Below are 22,708 nucleotides of genomic sequence, written 5' to 3' on the forward strand. Positions count from 1 at the left end.
GCATGATACTGACATAAAAATTAACTCCCCGATTATTAGAACAGAATAGAGAGCCCAGAAGTGAACTCATGCAGGTATGGTCAATTGTTTTCCAGTGGAGGTGCCAAATACACACATCAGGAAAAGGAAAGTCTCTTCTCTAAATAGTGTTAGGAAAACTGGGTATTCATATGCAAAATGATTAAATTGGATCCTTTTCTCATACCATATACAAAATCAACTCAAAATGGTTTAAAGACTTACTCTTGAAACTGCAAAACCACTAGAGGAAAACACTATATGACACTGGTTTTAGGCAATGATTTTTTTTTAAGATTTTATTTATTTATTTGAGATGTAGAGTTGCAGACAGTGAGAGGGAGAGATAGAAAGGTCTTACTTCCATTGGTTCACTCCCCAAATGGCCACAATGGCCGGAGCTATGCCAGTCCAAAGCCAGGAGACAGGTGTTTCTCCCTGGTCTCCCATGCGAGTGCAGGGGCCCAAGCACTTGTGCCATCTTCTACTGCTTTCCCAGGCCATAGCAGAGAGCTGGATTGAAAGAGGAGCAGCTAGGACTAGAACCGGCACCCATATGGGATGCCAGTGCCACGGCAGAGGATTAACCTGCTGCACCACGACACTGGCCCTGGCAATAATTTTTTATTTGACCCTAAAAGTGCAGGCCACAAAAGCAAAAATAGACAAATGGGAATTCCATCAAAGTTAAAAGCTTATTAACAACAAAGGAAAAATTAACAGAGTGAACAGAAAGTTTATGGATTTGGAGAAAATATCTACATGAAAACCTGGTATGGTGTTAATATCCAAAATGTATAAAAAACTCAAACAATTCTATAGAATGAACACAAATAACCTGATTAAAAAGTAAGCAAGGAGATCATGGACACTTGGTGTAGTGGTTGACACAGCTTGGGATACTCACATCCCATGTCATATTGCCTGGATTAAAGTCCCAGCTCTACTCCTAATTCCAGATTCCTGCCAGTGAAGATGCTGGGACACAGCAGGCGATGACTCAAGCAGTTTTGTCCTGGCCGCCCACGTGGAAGACTCAAACTGAATTCCTAACTCCTGGCTGACACCTGACCTAGCCCTGGCTGTTGGCATTGAGAGAGTGACTCAGCAAATGGGAGATCTCTGCCTGAATGTCTCTCTTTCTCCACCTTTCTAATAAAATAAATAAATAAATAATGTTTTGTAAATTGGCAAGGAACCTGAATACACGTTTCTTTAGAAAAGACATAAAAATGGCCAACAGATCTATGAGATAGTATTCCAATCACTAATACAAAGAAAATGTAAATTAAAATTATTGTGAGATAGGGTCTCACAAGCTTTAGAATGACTACTGTCAAAAAAAAAAAAAAACAGTAAATGTTGGTGAGAATGGGATAAGGGGGGGTCTTTGTACCCTGTTGGTGGGAGAGTAAATTCATAAATTCATTACAGATTACAGATTATTTAAAAATTTAAAAATAGAATTACCACATCAAGGGCCTTCAAAAACATGCATGGAAATGCGTATTATTAAACAAAAACTCTTCATGGATTTCAGCTTTTTTTTTACACCTGAATAAGTGTTCATTTTTAAATTCCATTTTCCATAAACTTTTTGAATTCCCTGCATGTTACCCAGCAATTTCTAGGCATTTACTCAAAAGACTTACAGTCAGTATATTGAAGAGATATCTATGCTTCAGTGTTCATTGCAACACTACTTACGTTAGCCAATTTATGGTATTAACCTAACTGCCTATCAACAGATGAATGAATATAGATGATGTAGAATACACACTCATGAATATTATGCAAATTTAAAAAAATAAATGTCATTTCTGAAAACATGGATAAAATGGAGCACATGCTATACTGAGCACAGGAAGACAAATGTGTGTTCTCTTACACAAGATTATTTCAAAAAGTTTATGGATAATGGAATTAAAAGATGTTTGCAAAAACATTTTTGAAATATGTGTATCTTTTTTTCTTTCCTCAAGTTTGTATACATGAACTTCAAAATGTTTTGCACCAACATAAACTTACTTCTTCATTCCATTTTCCATGAAATTTTGAAGCACCCTCATGTATAGGATCTAAAACAGTTATACTCAAACAAGCAGAGAACAGGATGGTGTTGTCAGAGTCTGGAGGGTGGTGGGAATGAAAAGAGGCAATGAAATGAAAATGAAAAGGGTACAAAGTCTCAGTTAAAAGGAATAAGGATTTTTCTTTGCTCTATATTGCACAGCATAGTGAACACAGCAACTAATAATGCATTGTACACTTTAAAAACCCTGAGAGTTAATTTCAGAAATTCTCACAGCAAAAATAAATATTTGAGGCCATAGAGATGTGAGTTAGCTTTATTTAATTACTCCATAGTGTACTGATAAATCTAACACCAACTTTCTACCTGTTAAAAATCTAAGACTACAATTTCTTGATTTATAAGTAATTAACTAAAAATAAAAATCCCAAAACTCCTGAATTCACCAGTCTCTACAAACTATTATTCTATTTTCAACGTCTGTGAGATCAATAATGCATTGCATACCTCAAGATAGAGAAACTTGAGCTGGCACTGTGGCATAGTAAGCTAAGCCTCCATCTGATGCTGGCATCCCTTATACATCTCAAAATATATACATAGAGATAGCACTGTGGCATAGTGCCACATCCCATATGGGTGCTCATTTGTGTCCCAGCTGCTCCTCTTCCAATCCAGCTTTCTGCTATGACCTGGGAAAGCAGTAGAAAATAATTCAAGTGCTTGGGCCCCTATGCACCTATATATTTATATAAAAACTAGTGGGTCTTGGGTTTGGATCGGCCCAAATCTGGCTGTTGCGGCCATCTGGGGAGTGAACTAGCATATTGAAGACCTTTCTGTCTCTCCCTCTTTCTATGTGTAACTCTACCTCTCAAATAAATTAAAAAAGAAAAATGATACAGAAATTTGAATTTACTTACTGTAATAAAATGTTGACAGTTGAACGTGATGGGTATGCTAATTACTCTGAATTGATCATTACCCATTGTACACATGTTTCAGAATATCACATTGTACAAATATCATATGACACAAAAATATTTTTTAAATTAAAAGATCTAATTTTTTTCTGTAACTTCTTCATTCAAAATAGCCTATCTATATATGTTTGTGTAATTTCCTACTTCTTGAAACTTTTAGCTTGATTTATGCTTTGGGTAAATGTCTAATGGTAAAACATTCTTTTTTCATAAAAAGAATTACATGGATGAAAATGATATAAAGAAGGAACAGGCCGGCGCTGCGGCTCACTAGGCTAATCCTCCGCCTTGCGGCGCCAGCACACCAGGTTCTAGTCCCGGTCGGGGCGCCAGATTCTGTCCTGGTTGCCCCTCTTCCAGGCCAGCTCTCTGCTGTGGCCCGGGGAGGCAGTGGAGGATGGCCCAAGTGCTTGGGCCCTGCACCCCATGGGAGACCAGGATAAGTACCTGGCTCCTGCCATCGGATCAGCGCGGTGCGCCGGCAACAGCGCGCCGGCCACGGCAGCCATTGGAGGGTGAACCAACGGCAAAGGAAGACCTTTCCTCTGTCTCTCTCTCTCACTGTCCACTCTGCCTGTCAAAAAATAATAATAATAAAAAAAAGAAAAAAAAGAAGGAACATAGTTCTTTGCTGTGAGCCAGTTAAAGTAATTGGTGATTGTTGTAAGTGTGAGATCAAGCAATGATTTCTTTACCATATCCATTTGCTTTATTCAAAATAAGAAAGCTTAGCCGGCGCCGTGGCTCACTAGGCTAATCCTCTGCCTGTGGCACCGGCACCCCGGGTTCTAGTCCCAGTTGGGGTGCCAGATTCTGTCCTGGTTGCCCCTCTTCCAGTCCAGCTCTCTGCTGTGACCCGGGAAGGTGGTGGAGGATGGCCCAGGTCCTTGGGCCCTGCACCCACATGGGAGACCAGGAGGAAGCACCTGGCTTCGGATCGGCGCAGCGTGCCGGCTGCAATGCACCAGCCTTAGTGGCCATTTGGGGAGTGAACCAATGGAAGGAAGACCTTTCTCTGTCTCTCTGTCTCTCACTGTCTAACTCTGCCTGTCAAAAAAAGAAAAAAGAAAAAAAGAAGCTTTTTTTTTTTTTCCCTGCAGTGTTGCTCTATATCCAGGTGGAATACAAAGAAAAGCAAACAGAAAAGCTATATATTGTAGGTCATTTGGTATTACTATAAAAATTGACCTCCCTGCTTTTATGTTTTTTTACAGTTGTTTCATACATACTAATGTTCGAGTGATGGACAAAATAAGACAAAAATTTGAGCTAGGAGATTGGCTTTGGTTTTGATTTCTTTAATCATCTTTGATGGATCACGTGGTCAGTCAGCCATCAACAGGGAGGGGGGTGCTGCTGTTGACCTGTTTACATACTTCATGTACCCTAATTTGTTACATTTATTTCTATGAGCACTAGGAATAGCATAGCAGAAACATATTTGGACTCTAGCACAAACAACATGACACTATATTTAAAAACCTGCAGCCAACCAAAGAAAAGGAGCATGAAGGGTGAAGTTGAAACACTAGAGCTGAAGTATGGCTCTACTGTCTTGGACTTATATCTTAAAAAGTCAAAATCAGTTACCAGGCTTCTGTATTTCTCTGTCAAGTGTAAATACCAGTAGTGCTTGTTCGAGTGTTTCAGAAATTGTTATTCAAATTCACTGATGTAAATGAAAATAATTATTATTTCATATCCTGGGTCTCTGGGAACATCTGTTATTTAAAGTTTTGTATCCCCTTAAGAATTCTTTTCCAAAAATTAGAATTAACATTTTTTTCTCTTTTTAACTAAAAATAGTCTTTCAGCTGGTACAATTTAAAGAACATTTTAAATGAGCTATATAGATTTCCTTTAAGTATTAGAGAAAACAAAAATATAATAAATGATAGGACAAATAAGACATCTCAAACTCAGTCAAATCTAGCTTCAGATTTAGTACTGTGGAGTACTTTAGAAACTCCCTGTACCTAATTAAATATAAACTTGAACAATAATATACTACACTGTGAGAGGAAATTGACTAGCATGTTGATATAAGCTGTGTTCATTCACGTAGGACTCAGTTTACCTATGGAAAATATTTCATCTTGGTACACTTGTCCTTCTACAATTGAAAGGAAATTCCATTCCAAATATGTTTCAAACTCTGCAACATTTTCTCTAGTTCTGACTAGATCAGCAACTAATGGGGAATATGTTTAGACCAAGTAACAACATTAGATTGGAAATTAATGTGGTCATCTTTTCCCCCTTAAAATACACAATTGTCTGTGGGGCCCAGATTTCTCCCAGGTAACAGTAATTCCACAGGCTAGTGTATAACTTCTAAAGTACAAGGCTCATCATGGTGTGTATGAATACAGCTTATCCTATATTATTTGTCACAATGGATATTTGCATTTTATGTTAAAGATAATGAAATGTCATAGTTGAAGAGACACTATTCAATGGACACCAGTTATTGAAGAGGAAAATGAGATCCAGAGAGCTATAGTGGCACATGCAAAGTTGCGTAATTCAAGGCGGGGGTGGCCAGCTCTGTTTTTCCTCCACTTCCGTCATGTCATTTCATGTAGGGAAGTCGCTGTCCTACACCAATGGGATCCGCTCGTAGACAGTGTATTGTGGGGCCTTCCATGCTTCCGAAGAAATACTCAGTAGAACCTGCAGCTTAAGACCCAAGATCTCAAGTGGTATGTCCAAAGTTCAGAAGAAAGTTGAAGGCTCCATTAAGGAGGGACTAGTGCACGCTCTCCTACAATGGCCTTCTATTTGGGGCAGACAAGGGACAGAGCGGTGCTGCTTCTCCTAGGATCAAACAGGCTGCCAAACAGATTCCTATTGTGAAGTCATGGGGTGGGCCTACGAGACTTGGTTGGGAAATTTGCTGGTGCCTTCAAGGCTGGGCTAAGCCTCAGCCTCTTGCTTCCTTGGGAGGTATCTTGTAGCCTCAGAAACACAGTTTCTCTCTGGCATCAGAACTGCATGGTTGGCAAGATCTGGGACAACTGTCTGAGAGCTCCAGGGGATATGGCCTGATTGTTGCTTCCCCCTCTCCCTCCTCTTTTGTACGTCATTAAATATTATCTTTGCCTTTTTACACCTTGAAAAGTTTAAATTTCTCAAACCAGGCACACTATAGAAAAAGCTTCCTTATAATAGAGTCCACCATCTAAATACATCTCCCTATTATGGAACACGATCTTTAAAGAATCCCCGGTTTGGGAAGGAAAAATAACGGGCATCACCGCACGATGTCAAACAAGCCACCTGGGTGTGTGCAGGCAGCTTGCCTGGTACACTTCCATCCATTCGTCAGCCAGAACACCTTGGCTTCTTGGGCCTGTTTTGCAGATATTGTTGTTTTCTGTTTAGCAAACTCACCAATAAGGTGCTACCTTCCTGTTCTCCCCAGAGTGGCCAGGTGGCCGCAACACCTGTCCTTCCCCTAGTCCTGCCAGGCTTGGAGCTCCCTGGCTACCTCGCAGATGGTGGGCGACCCGAGGAGATGCTTCTTTCTGGTGCAGCTTTTTCCCACTCATCTGAATATTTTTCCTTTTTGGGAGAGTGGATGTTTTCTTGTTACTTATGTCCAAAACCGTTCCACACAGGAAAAATGGAAGCGTTCTCAAAACTTCGGTGCCTGCAATAGTATTTTTAATTTAAAATGCATTTTAAATTTAAAATCTTCTTTTTATATTTGATTATTTGCTTGTTCATTTCAGAGATGTAGACACACACACACACAGAGAGAGAGAGAGAGAGAGAGAGAGAGAGAGAGACATACATACAGACAGAACTCTCATATGCTGGGTTACTGCCCAATACATGCAAGCAGCCAGGTGTGGGCTAGAAGTGAAGCTTAGAGCTAGAAACTCGATCCAGGTGACCCATGCACCCGGCAGGAGTCCCATCACTTGAGCCATCACCGCTGCCTCTCAGGATCTTCATTATCAGAGATCAAACCTAAGTACTGTTTGCGAGCTTCCTAGTAACATAATTACAAAGTGTGTCTAAAACATTTGGAGTAGGTGACTTGATCATGTGAAAACAGGGAAAAATATGTTTGGTTTCTGATCATAAGTTGAATCCTCAAGGCAAGAAAAGGAAGTATACATGAAAGTTTCTCTGTGATGAGATGCAGCAGTAGTGAATTCCCTAACTTGAACTCAGAGAGAACTCTTTCAGGACCTACGGATATATCATAGTGTCAATCTACGATGTAACTTCTACAATCAAAGGGGTTATTGGGCTAAAACCTAGGTACTGCTCCATCTTATCACAGTGAAGGAAACTGGTATCGTGCTATACCTTGAGCGTCCCAGTGCTGATGCACAGGTGCAGGGTGGAATCAGGACAAAATGCCATCTGTTTCTCCTGCAACATCCCCAGAGCAGTGCTCTCTGGGTTGGCACAAGAGATGTCCTGAGATCTGGGTTGCTTGTTAATCACCTTCGATCACTGTAGAGACAAAAAGAGGGAAAACACCATATCATCCTGTTCTGTGAAGAAAAAATGCATCAGCATAAGACATTTTTATTAACGGTTTATTATGAGATCAAATGAAACTTAGAAGAAATCTACAGATCATACAGTCAAAGCATAACTGGTGCTTACCTGCACTGTGGTCAGGAAAACCGTCAGCCTTGATAGAGAGAATGCTTTTTTTCCACCTCCTCATAAAACAAGTTCCCAGTTACAGAATTTTTCAAATTGAATAAATCCCTAGTATTATGTTTCGAATCAAATTATTTTAGTTGATGGAAAAAAAAATTTTTTTTTTGACAGGCAGAGTGGACAGTGAGAGAGAGAGAGACAGAGAGAAAGGTCTTCCTTTGCCGTTGGTTCACCCTCCAGTGGCCGCCGCGGCCGGCACGCTGCTGCCGGCACACCGCGCTGATCCGATGGCAGGAGCCAGGAGCCAGGTGCTTATCCTGGTCTCCCATGGGGTGCAGGGCCCAAGCACCTGGGCCATCCTCCACTGCACTCCCTGGCCACAGCAGAGAGGTGGCCTGGAAGAGGGGCAACCGGGACAGAATCCGGCGCCCCAACCGGGACTAGAACCCGGTGTGCTGGCACAGCAAGGCGGAGGATTAGCCTAGTGAGCCACAACGCCGGCCGGAAAATTTTATTTAAGACTTTAAGTCAGAGATGGGAATATTTTATGTGTGTATGTATATACATACACGTATACATATATGTCTATATGACCATGTGAAATGCTTGTACTTTCGGGAATAATAGTTTGCCTATTTCTGCATCATAGGTACAGAAGTGCAAAATATCTGGGTGTCTAATCATTTCCTTCCTTTTTATATCAGACCCTGTAAAAGGCAAAGAGCAGGTAGGGCTGGGGAATGTATCTTTGTTTATTGCCATCTTCCTGTGGCCAGTTGGGTGGCTGAGAAAGATATATTCCCTGGAGACAAGGTTGTCTGAATTAAAAAGTCAACTGTTTGACTTCCCAGTGTACAGTATAAAGTGAGAACACTATTCATCCTTCTTGAGTCCAAGGTCATCATCCTTAAAATGGTGATCATAAGACTATGTGTCTCTTAGTGTCATATTTTAGATTAAATTAGTTAATGCACAGACAGTACTGATATTGAACCTGGTACATGGCACATTCAATACTTTTAGGAATTGTCAGCCCCTTCCTAAAGAAGGAACCCTTTGTTGAGCAATCCCAAGGACTAATGAAGGTGTTAATGTGTGCCAGTGGATTAAGGTTTTACTCAGGAGAAATTAGTAGCCAAAACCCAAGAACTTCAAAAGGAAGTAACATAAAAGGTAATTTTATTTTAGTGCACAATTTTTTTTTTGCACTAAAAATCCACAGTGTTTTTTTCTCTTAATATGCATTTTCCTTGAAGTCATTGAAGACTCCTTAAGTGCATGGGTTTCAACAAATTGTACACCAAAATCAGTTCATCTTTTAATTCATTTTCTACAAAAAATCATTTGAAGTACTCTGTATGTTTGAGGATGAGGAGGAGGAAAGGCCTTGTAGTACTTCCCAACTTTACCACATCAGTGGTTAGAAATTTGCCTGCTTGTTGTTCACATCAAGTCATTTAACAGATATGAGCTCACTGATTCTACATGCTGACTACAAGAGAGCAGGGATATGCTAAATACAAAGATGAGGTGTTGCAGTTCCAGTCAATACTTGGTTCCCCATAGTTTTTGCTATGGTGAAATATCTGTTTGATAATTCTCTATGGCTCCCTAATCATTCAATAGCATTGCAAATCCCAGGGTTGGTGTTCATGAGCCTCTGCAATCTGTCCTCCAATATTTTCTCCAACAATACCACTATGCGTTTTCTTCGCTTTCATTCTTTTCATCCAGCCAAACATTAACTGCTTGCAGTGTTCTCAGATACCTCTCACTTTGATACTCCAGAGCTTAGCTCATGCCCACTCTTGTTCCTGGGTGGACATATGACTCACTTCTCAAGGTCTAACTGCTATGTTAGCTCTCTCATAAAGTATTCCTTGCTCATGTCCAGAGGTTGGTTGTCTTTTATATTATAAAATGTTGCCAAAGTTATTTTTTGCCCAGAACTTTCAAAGTTTCAGCTAGAATTACAATGAGTAATGTGTTTTGCATTGACACATGTTGTCCAGACTCGGACACATACACATTCCTAAATCAAAGCTTCATGTAACAAGTCTCCATTGTTTGCAATAGGGTCTAGTATTGTCTCATTTCTTTTTTACTTGGCAGAATGCTCTGATTGCAATCCACAAAAGAGATTGAATTATCTTTAATTGTATCACAATGTGCAGTTTGAAGAATAATGGTCTACACAACTCATACAGAAAATCATGTATTACCTACTGCACAGTCATTATGTTCCCTACCAGACTGCAGTTATTCAAGTGTTATACAGTGTATATATTATGACGTCTGTATCCGTATAAGTAGTTGCCCAGTAAACATTGTGGAAACAGGAAAGAAGGAAGGAAGGGAGGGAGGAAGGAGGAGAGGGAGGGACTAAGGAAGGAAGCAAAAGAAATACTTCCAGGGATATTGATTATTCTCAGAAAATTAGGTTGCTAATATTTTAGAAGTCAACAGATGGATATCATTCAAACCACTGCAGGTGAATTTTCCAGTTTAAGTGGTTTACCTCTTTGAGTAATTTCTTCAACTTTATTGTAAGCTTAGAAATTAAGGTTACATCATGGAATCTAGGACTAAATGAAAGATAGCCAAAACAACAGGATTAATACATAAAATATAAGCTTGTAGAGGCTGCATTCCTGGCCCTTGGTGCATACTAAGGGGCAGGGATAGGACCAAGGATGTGACGTGCACCTGAAGAGATGAAGAGAGCTTTGACTCGATTTCCATAAATCCCGTGCAAATGCAATTCTGTCACTTCTGTGTGCGCTGAACACGTCTCTGTGAGCTGAGTACATCAAGAGATTTCTGATAACTGTGTCTATAAACAAAGTCAGTGCTAAGAACCAACACTCCTGAGTTCCTCAGGGTTGTAAATGGAACAGCAAATATACTCTTAACTCATGACATCTGAGATAGTGCTTTTCAGTAACATGACAGATTATTTTTGTTTTTAGACTCAAAGAGGAAATGTTGACTATAATTTAAATTTGAGAAATTATACTAATGCTATATATTTTTTATAATTACATACAGTTTGAGATATAAAGATAAGACTTTATTACTCAAAGTCCATCATTTTAACTATTATGCATATGGTACAAGTACAGTGTAAGGAGCAAGTAATGACATGAAAATACCTTTCATGGATGTGAATGCTTTTTCCAAACCCTTGTTAAACATTCTTTTGTTGCATTTTGATCTTTAACATAACAGTGAATGTCCAGAGATGAGACCAGTAAAATACTGGATTAAAAAGATTGTATTAGTGCTAATAAATTACAGCAACTTAATGTGAAGCAGTATTTTTATGGCAAAAAGAGTTATTTCCTACATACTTCACTTTAAAAATTTAATAATGAAGTCATGATTCTGCCAACTCAAGCTATTACAGACCAATCTCTGCACATATTTCAATGGAAATTTTAGGAATTATGATGAAAAAAAACCATGTAATATGCCTTCTAATATAGTCCTTTCTTTTCTTGCCTTTGGTTGTCAAAGCATTGTTGCAATTTAGAGAAATAAATGACTTGAAAAATACAGATTTATGGTGGCTGTATCACCAAAAATTTAAACATGTTGAGACTGTTGAATTTCTTTGAAATATGTTATCTTTCTTTGAAGTGTATCTCTGTATGTAATATGTAAATACATGCACACAAGCACAGAGGAACAAAATGTATGTGAGCTGAAGAGCACTTCCTATCAAGAAGATTTACAAAGGGGCAGGAACTATGGCACAGAAAGCTAAACTCCTGCTTGGGATGCCTGCGCTCACATTTCACAGTACAAATTCAGGTTCCAACTACTCTGCTTCCCATAAAGCTTTTTGTTCATGTGTTCTGGGAGTCAATGGATGATGGGTCAAGTGCTTAGGCCCCTGCCACCCACATGGGAGACTTGGGTGTGGTTCTGGGCTGTTGGCTTCAGTCTCACCCAAACATGATTGTTAAAGGCATTTGAGGGGTGAACCAACAGATAATCTCTGTCTCTGTGTCTTTCTTTCTGTATCTCTCTGCATTACAAGTAGATGAAAAAAAAAAAAAAACATTAAAAAAGAAGGTCTGTACTAATATGGTCCTCTTGCCACTTAATTTTAGTGTCTGTGAAAAGGTTTAGTAAAACATCCACTGCATAGAGTACGCATTTTAATTATTACACATAGCAGTTAGTTTAATTGGCTTAAAATGTTAAATTTTAAATTTACACATTCAGTCTCTATTAGTTTTCTGAAATAGTGTGTAGTTTCAGACCCACAGACTGTTCCTGCTAGCAGTCCTAAAAATTTATGCTCTTGATGAGAAGCAGATGGAATGAGTGAATGAGTATTGAGTTAACATGAATTCTTATAACTAAGAAATTGATTTCAAATTCATTCCCCACTGACCGGATGAGCAGCAGTATGTATACAGTGTTCTCATATAAACATACTGTTCTATTGATCTATTGACTGGCAAAGGGAATGTAAATAATGTAACCACTTTAACATAATTTACTTTCTTTTCAGATGTTATAAATATAGCTACCCCTAGAGTGTCATCATCAAATTCTACAACACAAACATCTGTATCAACACCAAACACAACACTAGCACCTAATCTTGAAAAATCAACACGTGGAACATCTCCTCAAGGTAAGTTTAACATCTACTGGAATTTATTCCCATTTTGACAAAAAAAATAAGCAATTACATAACTTAATACAAGAAAATAATTTGAGGTCTCATAACTGATTGTTAAGGTCCGTGCTGTTTCACTGTTTTGAAATCCATGTGCTATTTTGGTTTGCATACAGAGCTCTGGGATCTCAGTAGGCTTCTTTGATGATATTCTTTTGGATCACTTCCTGTTTGAGAATGATCCTATTGTGAATACTATATACACAAAGTTTATTTTTAGAGAAGAAAAAAATTACCATGCACCAAGTCATAAAAATATCTTTCTGAAATTATAGTTCTCCACTTAAGGAGCATAACCAAAACAGTGAAACTATGCTAATAACAGACTGATCTTGTTGGTTGTATTGTGCAGATAATAAAATTAACTTGTGCTTTCAGCAGCAACATCATCATTCTTGTTACTGAACTAATAATAACAACATCATGTTTTTCTGGCTGGGTGTTAAAGGGGATTGCTTCACCATCCATAAGAATTTTAAATGCCATTAGATTCATTTCACTAAAAACCCAAGAGGTTAGTAGTTCAATACGCTCTGCATTACTCATCCTACAACACACATACAATGAGGCATCTCATTCAGGTTCAGTAAATAATGGAGAAAAAAATAGAATTTTTGCCTATTAGCAGAAAGTCCAGTTAAAATGCTAGGGCCACAGAAACACCAACAAAACACATACCTTGATGAATGATATATCATGGTATGTAATTCCTGCTGCTGCCTCTCCCACCTCTCCAAGCCCTCCCTTAATGTTCCTTCTGAGACCAAATTCAGTAAAAGCTTGAATGCAGTGGTGATTCTCAGAAATAAAGGCTATCATGATCTTGGACTACTATGTGCACAATGTTTGATTCTAAGATGGAACCAAACCAATTCTGCAGAATCGCTCCATCAAAGCAGAAGAAAGCATCACACAAAGAGAGCATCATGGGGCATTTCATTCTCGGAATATGGTACAACCTATGTATCCAACAAAGGGAAACTCCCAAAAGGCATGATCAGAAGCCATGGCCCCTGAGGCCTCCACTCAATTCCTGCATACTATATTTTTAAAAATTTTTAAAATTGTCACAGTCCTGTGTTCCTAGGATTTGAACAGAATAATCCCAGCACTTTTACAGAGTATAACTATATGTTTCTCTCTCTCTCTCTTTCTCTGTTTCTTTCTCTCTCCGCCAGTTGAGTCCTTGGCATAAAATTGGTACCAGTTTGACAAAAGCATATTATTTTTGCAGTCAGTAATGACACAGGTGCTGTTGCTACAATATAGACCTAAAAGTTTGAAGTCATAAAACGTTTAGTTTTTTACAAAACTACATGGGACAGTGCTTTCTCATTAGGTAGATTCCTAGCTGAGCCTATAAAAACTATCATGAATAACACCATCCAGATAAAAACACAAATCTGACCACTATGTTAAGCAGCCATGAAAAGGCAGATTTGGGGTCCAATGAAGGAATTCTGGCAGAATTATAACTTGCAGTAGCAGGAATGCATCCTACCTTGCTGTTTGTTAGAGCACATGTGAAGCATAACTGAGATATTTCTAGCAACTTTAGCTGTGGTGGCTCTTACAGTGGAAAAGCTCATAGGATGCCTAATTGTTTATGTACATACTCATATACACACTCTCACACATACACATTTATATGCCTTTGAATTCCTTTTGTTGGATACTTTGACCGATTGATACTACCTTAATAACCTCTGGTCTGTGTTTAGCTGAAGTTTTCCAGCTATGTTTTAAATTATTCACATGGAATTGTATAAATTCTAATAGTCCAGATAAATTTTACTTTTTATTAATTTTTATTATAAAATATTCAAATATATCCAAAAGTAGAGAATATTATGATTAATCTCCATAATCCCATCTCCCAAAATCAATACTTATCAATATTTTCTTTCTCATTTTTCCTTTCTTGTTTCCTTATCATGCTATTTTTCTTCTTGATTGCTACAGTATTTTGAAAGAAACCTAAACTTTGTATAATTTCTACTTCTACATAGTAAATATGCATCTCAACAGATATAGACAGTTTATTACAAAGCACCGTAATATCATCTAATGTCCATTTATAGAAGTTTTAAGCATTAATATCTAATAACCATGAATATGTCATGGGAGGGAATTATGGGAAGGAAGTTCATCCTGGAGTCTCTGAGAACCAGTGAAGAGAGTGACATTGGAAGGAGATTTTTTTTTATTTTTGCTAGAGTGTCTCGGCTTTCCATGCCTAAAATACTCTCATGGGCTCTTCAGCCAGATCATAATGCCTTAAGGGCTGATTCTGAGGCCAGAGTGCTATTTAGGACCTCTGCCATTGGAAGGAGATGAAGCAGCAAAGGCAACTCCAATGTCCACAACTCCTGGGGAAATCTGGCATAGTGGTACGGCTGGGTGAAGCCGTGAAGCAGCTGGGAGTCCATGGTATGGGAAAACTGTAGGAAAATGGAGGAATCACACAGGAGAAGGAAGACAAAGAAAGCAACTTCCTGCTATCTGGTTTGCTTGTTTCTCCTTGTTTACTAGTGGGTATGTGAGTTGTGCCATGTAGACTGGATATAGTCCATGCTCCTAAAGATAGTAAAATACACAGTATGCAGATAAGGGAAATCTTGCCTCAAGTTTTCATGCTCTAAGTAGTATCAACATACAAGGGTACTTTGAATCATTTGTGGGAAAATAAAATTAAAAGATGTTTACCACAAAAATTTTAAAATCTATGCATAGTTTTTTCATAATATACATTTAGAGGAACTTTTTGAAGATCCCTCATATTTGGCTTCTTGATTTCAGGCGTGAGGATGTTTTAAATCTGGCAGAGTTGTATCCTTTGTACTATTCTCCAAAATAACCATGTATTTGTTTGAAAGGCAGAGTTACAGAGAAAGAGAGAGGAAGAGATGAGAGAGAGAGATCGTCCATCCACTGGTTCACTCCCCAAATGGCTGCAACAGCCAGGACTGGGCCATGCCAAACCCAGGAACCAGGAGCTTCTTCAAGGCCTCCCATGTTGGTGCAGGGGCCCAGGGACTTGGGCCATCTTCCATTGCTTTCCCAGGTGCATTAGCAGGGAGCTGGATTTGAAGTGGAGCTGCTGGGACTTAAACTAGCACCCATATGAGATGCCAGTTTTGTGGGTTATGGCTTTAATTGGCTGAGCCACAGTGCCAGCCCCCAAAATAGCCATTTTTAAGTTACATGTCTTCTGCAACAAAGTAGATGCAACTTGAAATCATTATGCTTAGTGAAATAAGCCAGATCCCAAAAGAAAAATATCACATGTTTTTTCTAATTTGTAGTATATTAGTAAAAAAAAGTTATGTATAAGCAATTCTTATGCCTTCTTCCTAATGTCAACATTGTCCTTATGTTCCCACCAAAAATATATGACGTGAAGAAGCTACTTTATTTTCATTTTAAGGCTTTCTAATCAGACTTTCTTGATGTAAAGGTCAAAAGATATTTGGTTTAATAACGCTTATGTCTGTCTAAAGCACATGCATTTTCTTCCCATTGCCAATGGCAGAAATTCTGTCATCAGAAAAGTGGATAATGTGGAACTGAGATGACAATTCTCCCTACAGTGACACAGTCACAGTGGCAGAACTGATTGACAAAGCTTTGCCCGGAGCAGGACTTGCTTTCAGAGATTTATCCAATTAGAGAGCTGGGACTTAACTTTGCCCTAGATGTACATCAAGTGCACTGCACATTTTGTGCAAAGGGCAAGTGACTAGAGATAAAAATCAACATTTGGCAGACATTGAATGTCACCAGCGTAAAATGCACATCTTCTATATAGAAATCAGCTCAATGAAACCGTCGAGAGTCAACATTTAAACAGCCTTCCACTAAGTTTTCTCCTATGATTAGTTGGAAGAAAAAAAAAATGGAATTGGTTACTTCATTTTGTTCCATGGTGGTTCTTTCTCCACTGTCTTTCTATTCCTTGTTAAGTTTGAATTGAAAATTAACTACCTGGGATGTCATTGAACATGGGTTTTTGATTTCTCCTTTTCATAGGATACTGAAGTGATAAACTGACATCTTACTTTTAGTTTATCTTCACAAAATATGGAATGTATGCAAATTAGATATTTTCTTGAAACATTTGTGGCCTAAATGGAATCTAACATAAACACAAAAAGTTATTTTGGAAAATGTTACAAATTCTTATACACTACTAATTTTACAGAGAATAGAATTACAATGTTCTAAGGATTTATTCTTTTATAAATATTTGTTGACTCAAAATAATGTAATATCATTAAAGGCATGGATATTGTATTCTCTTAATGTTTACATTAACTTCAATCTGCTTCTCCAATTAACTGCTTCAAAATATTTAATCATTATTTTGCACAGAAAGTTAACAGAAATCATATTTATTATTAGTGCAACATTTTAGGCTTTCAAAATAAAAATGCATGTACACTTTAGAATTTATATGTATCTAGCACATAAGTTTCAGTATAAAATATGCTTACTCATATTTCAAAGTGAAGATCCATACGTTAACAAAACATCAAAATAGTGTCCCTGTTTTTTTTTTTTTGTTTTGTTTTGTTTTGTTTTTTTGACAGGCAGAGTTAGTGAGAGAGAGAGACAGAGAGAAAGGTCTTCCCTCCGTTGGTTCACCCTCCAAATGGCCACCACGGCTGGCGCGCTGTACTGATCCGAAACCAAGAGCCAGGTGCTTCCTCCTGGTCTCCCATGTGGGTGCAGGGCCCAAGGACTTGAGCCATCCTCCACTGCACTCCCTGGCCACAGCAGAGAGCTGGCCTGGAAGAGGGGCAACCGGGACAGAACTGGCAGCCCAACCAGGACTAGAACCTGGAGTGCAGGCGCCGCAGGCGGAGGATTAGCCTAGTGAGCCACGGCACCAGCCTCCTGTTCTTACAACAAAAAAAGGAAAATGCTTCCTGTATAAAGAGACAGATATATAAGTTAGCTTCATTGCAGTAATAATTTCACAAATTATGTATATATCAAAATATCACATTGTACACTTCTAATATATGTCAATTTTACCTCACTAAAGCTGGGGAAAAATAAAATAAACATATAAAATAATTTGTTTCACTTACAAATATTGTCTCACTGATTATTGCATGGAACAGTCACAAGATCACCATTCATACACAAGTTTAAGAACACTTGACAGGGCTGGCATTATGGCACAGTGTGTTAAAGCCACTGCCTACAATGCCAACATCCATATGAGCTCCAGTTCGAATCCCAGTCCACATCTCCACTGTAATGAGCATCTGGGGAGCGAAGCAGCAGATGGAAGATAATTCTCTCCCTCTCTCTGTTTCTCTCTCTGTTTCTCTCTCTCCTTCTCTCTCTCTCTCTTCCTTCTTGCTCTGTAACTCAGCCTTTCAAATAAATAAAATAATGCTTTATTTTTTTCAAGAGAGAACAATGAAAATGTGAGCTCTTTGGTTCCTCACTTTTGCAAAGTCCGAGGCTGAAACCGAAGCCGAATGGAAAACTCTGGCTAAATATTAAGTCCAAAGCTCAACCTGTACCTCTTCCCCTTATCAAACATAAAATCAGGATAGATATGAAATAAAAGGGTCAAGAGTTCTGAAGAAGTCAAAAGGTTACACACACTTGACATTTTCTCTGTTTATATTCACTATTATCATTATATGGGTCTAATCGACCTGTACTTTTTTTTTTTTCAAACAATATATGAGACAGAATTCAATGAAAGGTAGTTGGAAGCTGGTTGTGAAAGTTCAGTTGGACCTAATGTTGGTACCATGAGTCCAAGGATGGTGATGAAGTGAAACAACCTTACCATGTTGAGCTAAAGGAAACGTTCATTTATATCATTTTATCCTTATTTTAAGATGTTGGCATCATATGAGTAGGCAACTCAAAATCTCAAACCTAGCTTTAGGAAGACATGTTCATTTGTTCTTCCTTTAAAATATAACTACAGAAGAGTCTAAAAGACTTTCAGAAAGTCATACATGCTTAGACTCTCCAATACAATTACAGTATAATTCACAAATGCCTATGACAGCTTCTTTCCATCACTTCCTATATCCCCTGATAAGCAGTGAGGACAGAGGAGTTGGCAGGGGAAAAGCCCTTCGCTATCTGTGTGGAAGTTAGCCTTCAACATCCGCCACAGCTATGATCGATCTTCCTCTTGTGGTTCCTTAGTATCCGCCGACATAGTTTCAGCCAATTGACCCTCCAGAAAACTCCCCTCTGGTTTAGGATTTTAAAGCCTCAGATTCACTGTGCAGAGCCAAATGGTTCCTCCCTCAAATACGGTGTGCATACATTCAAGTACAAGAGCCAAGATTACATTTATGTCATATAGTAAATATGAGATCTGCACCCTGATCACAAAAGGACATACTGAGATTCTTGTTAAAAATAGAATAAAGGATGTTGAAAGTTTTAAAGTGTTTTAAGAAAGAAAGGAATGCTAACTGTAACAGTGGGTGTCAACCTCTTATGCCTTGTTGAGTTCTTAAGGCAGATCTTGGTTCTTGTGGACCCTTCTGGCCTGTATGCCCATGCCTGCATTTCCTCAATGCCCACTAAATGCCAGGAATTCCTCTTGATAACTCTTTAAGTAAAAAGGTGACTAAATGTTGAATGCTTTCCCCAGGAGCCTAGGAGAGGCCCTAGCCCAGAATGGGAACTTAAAGAATGTTTCATGAATGAACAAGTAAATCACAGGCACTTACAAGTGGCTTTTTGACTTATGTTTCATTGCCATAACTACATAGACAAAATAAAATGTAGTGCTGAAATACAAACCATGATATTCCCGGATCCTATTAACCAGGTCAATTCTCCCACAGGGGAAAATAAAATAACTTAAAATCATTAGAGTTTAGAGTTTTTGTAATAATTTGTTGCATGTTTAATAATACCCTAGTAACATTCTATAGTGGAAATTTCCTTTTTGGGTCTTTCATACAAATATATGTGTATTTTGTTTTCTAAATTTACTCAAACATTCAATATTTCGATTCCTCTTTAGATGAAAAGGAGCTGGAAAATGGCAAAATTAAACTTCAACCAGTACCTCTGCAAAGGGATTCCAGTTCACATCCAGATTTCACTTACTTTCATTTATTCCTTGACAGGTGAAATGAGATTGTGATTAATAATAATGTCATCTATCTTATCAAACTAGGAACAACCAACAACGAATCAGCAAAAACAACTCTGATGTCAACAGCTCCTTCATTAACAACAGTTAAAAGTGAAGGTGAGTGATTTGTGTTGCTAGCATTTAAAAGCCTGCATATAATTCACAAACCATAATAATCATTCTTTTAAAGTAAACAATTTGGTGGTTTTTATATATGCATTAGACTGCGTGACCGTCACCATTATCTAACTCCAGATACTTCATCTCAGAAGGAGACCCTGTATTCCTGTTCATTCCACATCCCATTTCCTAGTCTCTGGTAACTAGGAACTTACTGCCTCTGTATGTGTATGCCTATTCTGGACCTTTAATTTAAATTGACTCACACATCATTTGACCTTTTGGTCTGGCTTCCTTAACTTAGCATAATCTTCTCAGTTTCATCCATGTTGTAGTATGTATCTGTAGTTCATTATTTTTTGTGACTGAATAATATTTCACCATGTGAATATAACACATTTTCTATATTTTCTGGTTGATGAGTATTTGAATTTCCTACTTATGACTATAAATAAATAAATAAACATTGTAGTTTCTCTCAGGGACACTGCTTGGGCTGGGATTGCTGAGTCATATGAGAACTTGCTGTTTAACATTTTGATGAACTGAGTTCCAAAACAGCTATTCATTCTTACCAGCAAAAAGATACTGGCACACAGCACTTGTTTTTTGTCCGTGTTTTTCAATTTTTTCATTCTAGTGGATGTGAAGTTGTATCTCATCATGGGTTTGATTTACATTTTTGCTAACCACTAACAATGCTGAACATATTTTATGTGCCTACTAGCCAATTACATATCTTCTTTGGAGAAATGCTTGTTCAATTCCTTTGCACACTTAAAACAATGGGCTATCTTTTTCATATAGAATCGTAGGAATTACATATTAGAGAATAGATCTTTATTATAGATAATTTGCAAATGTTTTCTTCTTTTCTGTAGTTTCTTGGTAGTCCTTTTTTCATCCTTTGAAGGATGAAAAGCTATAATTTTCGTGGAGTACAGTTTATCAATCCTTTCTTTTGTCACTTGTGCATTAGATACCAAATCTCAGAAACTTCTTCCCAATTTAAGATCACAAAGATTTTCATCAGTGTTTTCTTTTAAGAATTTTATAGAAGAGTAAAGTTTTAGTTATTAAACTTAAGTCTTCAATTTTTGTGTATGGTGTAATGTAGATAGCCAACTGTATTCTCCCGCATGTAGCTATCCATTTGTCCTAGCACCAGTTGTTGAAAAAAATGATTGCTTCCCCATTTTGTCATCTTCATATCCTTGATCAAAATCAGGTGGGCATAAACATGAGAGGGTTTTGGTTTTATTGAATTCTCAAATCTACTCCACTAATCTATATGTCCTTCATTGTGCCAGAATTACACACTATGGAGTAACTGTAGCTTTACATTAAGTTCTAAAAACATTAAATGTGGGCTCTTCAATTTTTTTCTTCCTTTTATAAGTTGTTTTATCAATTTTGAGTCACTTGAGTTTCACTACAGATTTTAAAATCAGCTTGCAAATTTCTGCAGAAAGCTAGCTGCGATTTTAAAGCATAGAGTCTCTATATCAACAAGGGAGTATTGCCGTCTTAACAGTGTTAAATTTTCCAATCTAGGAGCACAGGAAGTCTTTCCATTTCTCTGTGTCTTTTTTTTTTTTTTTTTATTTTATTTAATGAATATAAATTTCCAAAGTACGTCTCATGGGTTACAATGGCTTTCCCCCCCATACCGTCCCTCCCACCCACCACCCTGCCCTTTCCCACTCCCTCTCCCCTTCCATTCACATCAAGATTCATTTTCGATTATCTTAGTATACAGAAGATCAGCTTAGTATACCTTAAGTAAGGATTTCAACAGTTTGTTCCCACACAGAAACATAAAGTGAAAAATAATAGATTATTTTTTTTTAAATGATGATGAAATCAGATCAGACCTATTGTCATGTTTAATCCCAGTGAGAGTCAAGTTGGGAATTGATAGTTTCTTTTCTTTTTTTTTTTTTTTTTTTTTAACAGAAGATCAGTTTAGTGTACATTAAGTAAAGATTTCAGTCGTTTGCACCCCCATAGAAACACAAAGTGAAATATACTGTTTGAGTACTCGTTATAGCATTAAGCCTCAGTGTACAGCACATTAAGGACAGAGATCCTACATGAGGAGTAAGTGCACAGTGACTCCTGTTGTTGACTTTACAAATTGACACTCCTGTTTATGGCATCAGTAATCTCCCTATGCACCAGTCATGAGTTTCCAAGGCTATGGAAGCCCCTTGAGTTCTCCGACTCTTATCTTGTTTAGACAAGGTCATAGTCAAAGTGGAGGTTCTCTCCTCCCTTCAGAGAAAGGCACCTCCCTCTTTGAAGACCTGTTCTTTCCACTGGGATCTCACTCACAGAGATCTTTTTGCCAGAGTGTCTTGGCTTTCCATGCCTGAAATACTCTCATGGGCTTTTCAGCCAGATCCGAGTGCCTTTAGGGCTGATTCTGAGGCCAGAGTGCTATTTAGGACATCTGCCATTCTATGAGTCTGCTGAGTATCTCACTTCCCATGTTGGATCACTCTCCCCTTTATTTATTCTATCGGTTAGTGTTAGCAGATACTAGACTTGTTTATGTGCTCCCTTTGACTCTTAGTCCTTTCATTATGATCAATTGTGAACTGAAATTGATCACTTGGAATAGTGAGATGGCATTGGCACATGCCACCTTGATGGGATTGAATTGGAATCCCATAGTATGTTTCCAACTCTACCAATTGGGGCAAGTCAGCCCGAGCATGCCCCAAATTATACATCTCTTCCCTCTCTTATTCCCACTTTTATGTTTAACAGGGATCACATTTCAGTTAATTTTCAACACTTAAGAATAACTGTGTGATAATTACAGAATTAAACCAGTCATATTAAGTAGAACAGACAAAAAAAAAAATACTATGAGGGATAATGTATTAAGTTGTCCATTAGCAGTCAGGGCTATGCTGATCAAGTCACCATTTCTCATAGTGTCCCTTTCACTTCAGGAGGTTTCCTTTTTGGTGTTCAGTCAGTTGTCACCGATCAGGGAGAACATATGGTATTTGTCCCTTTGGGACTGGCTTACTTCACTCAGCATGATGTGTTCCAGATTCCTCCATTTTGTTGCAAATGACTGGATTTCGTTGTTT

At 38.1% G+C, this 22,708-nt stretch overlaps 1 protein-coding gene across 2 annotated transcripts in view; it reads left to right on the forward strand.

The window, feature by feature from the left end:
- Window positions 1-22,708, forward strand: part of EMCN (endomucin) — a 120,470-nt gene that overhangs the window by 33,649 nt on the left and 64,113 nt on the right. For both annotated transcript variants that reach the window (XR_011378336.1, XM_008267566.4), the window contains exons 2-3: window positions 12,182-12,307; window positions 19,527-19,601. Coding sequence is in view for 1 of the 2 variants with exons in the window: in XM_008267566.4 (XP_008265788.2) it covers window positions 12,182-12,307; window positions 19,527-19,601 (201 nt within the window). In the remaining variant the exon portion in view is untranslated. The remainder of the gene's footprint in view (window positions 1-12,181; window positions 12,308-19,526; window positions 19,602-22,708) is intronic.

The sequence above is a fragment of the Oryctolagus cuniculus genome, chromosome 8 (assembly GCF_964237555.1).
Source record: "Oryctolagus cuniculus chromosome 8, mOryCun1.1, whole genome shotgun sequence".
NCBI classification, from domain to species: Eukaryota; Metazoa; Chordata; class Mammalia; order Lagomorpha; family Leporidae; genus Oryctolagus; species Oryctolagus cuniculus.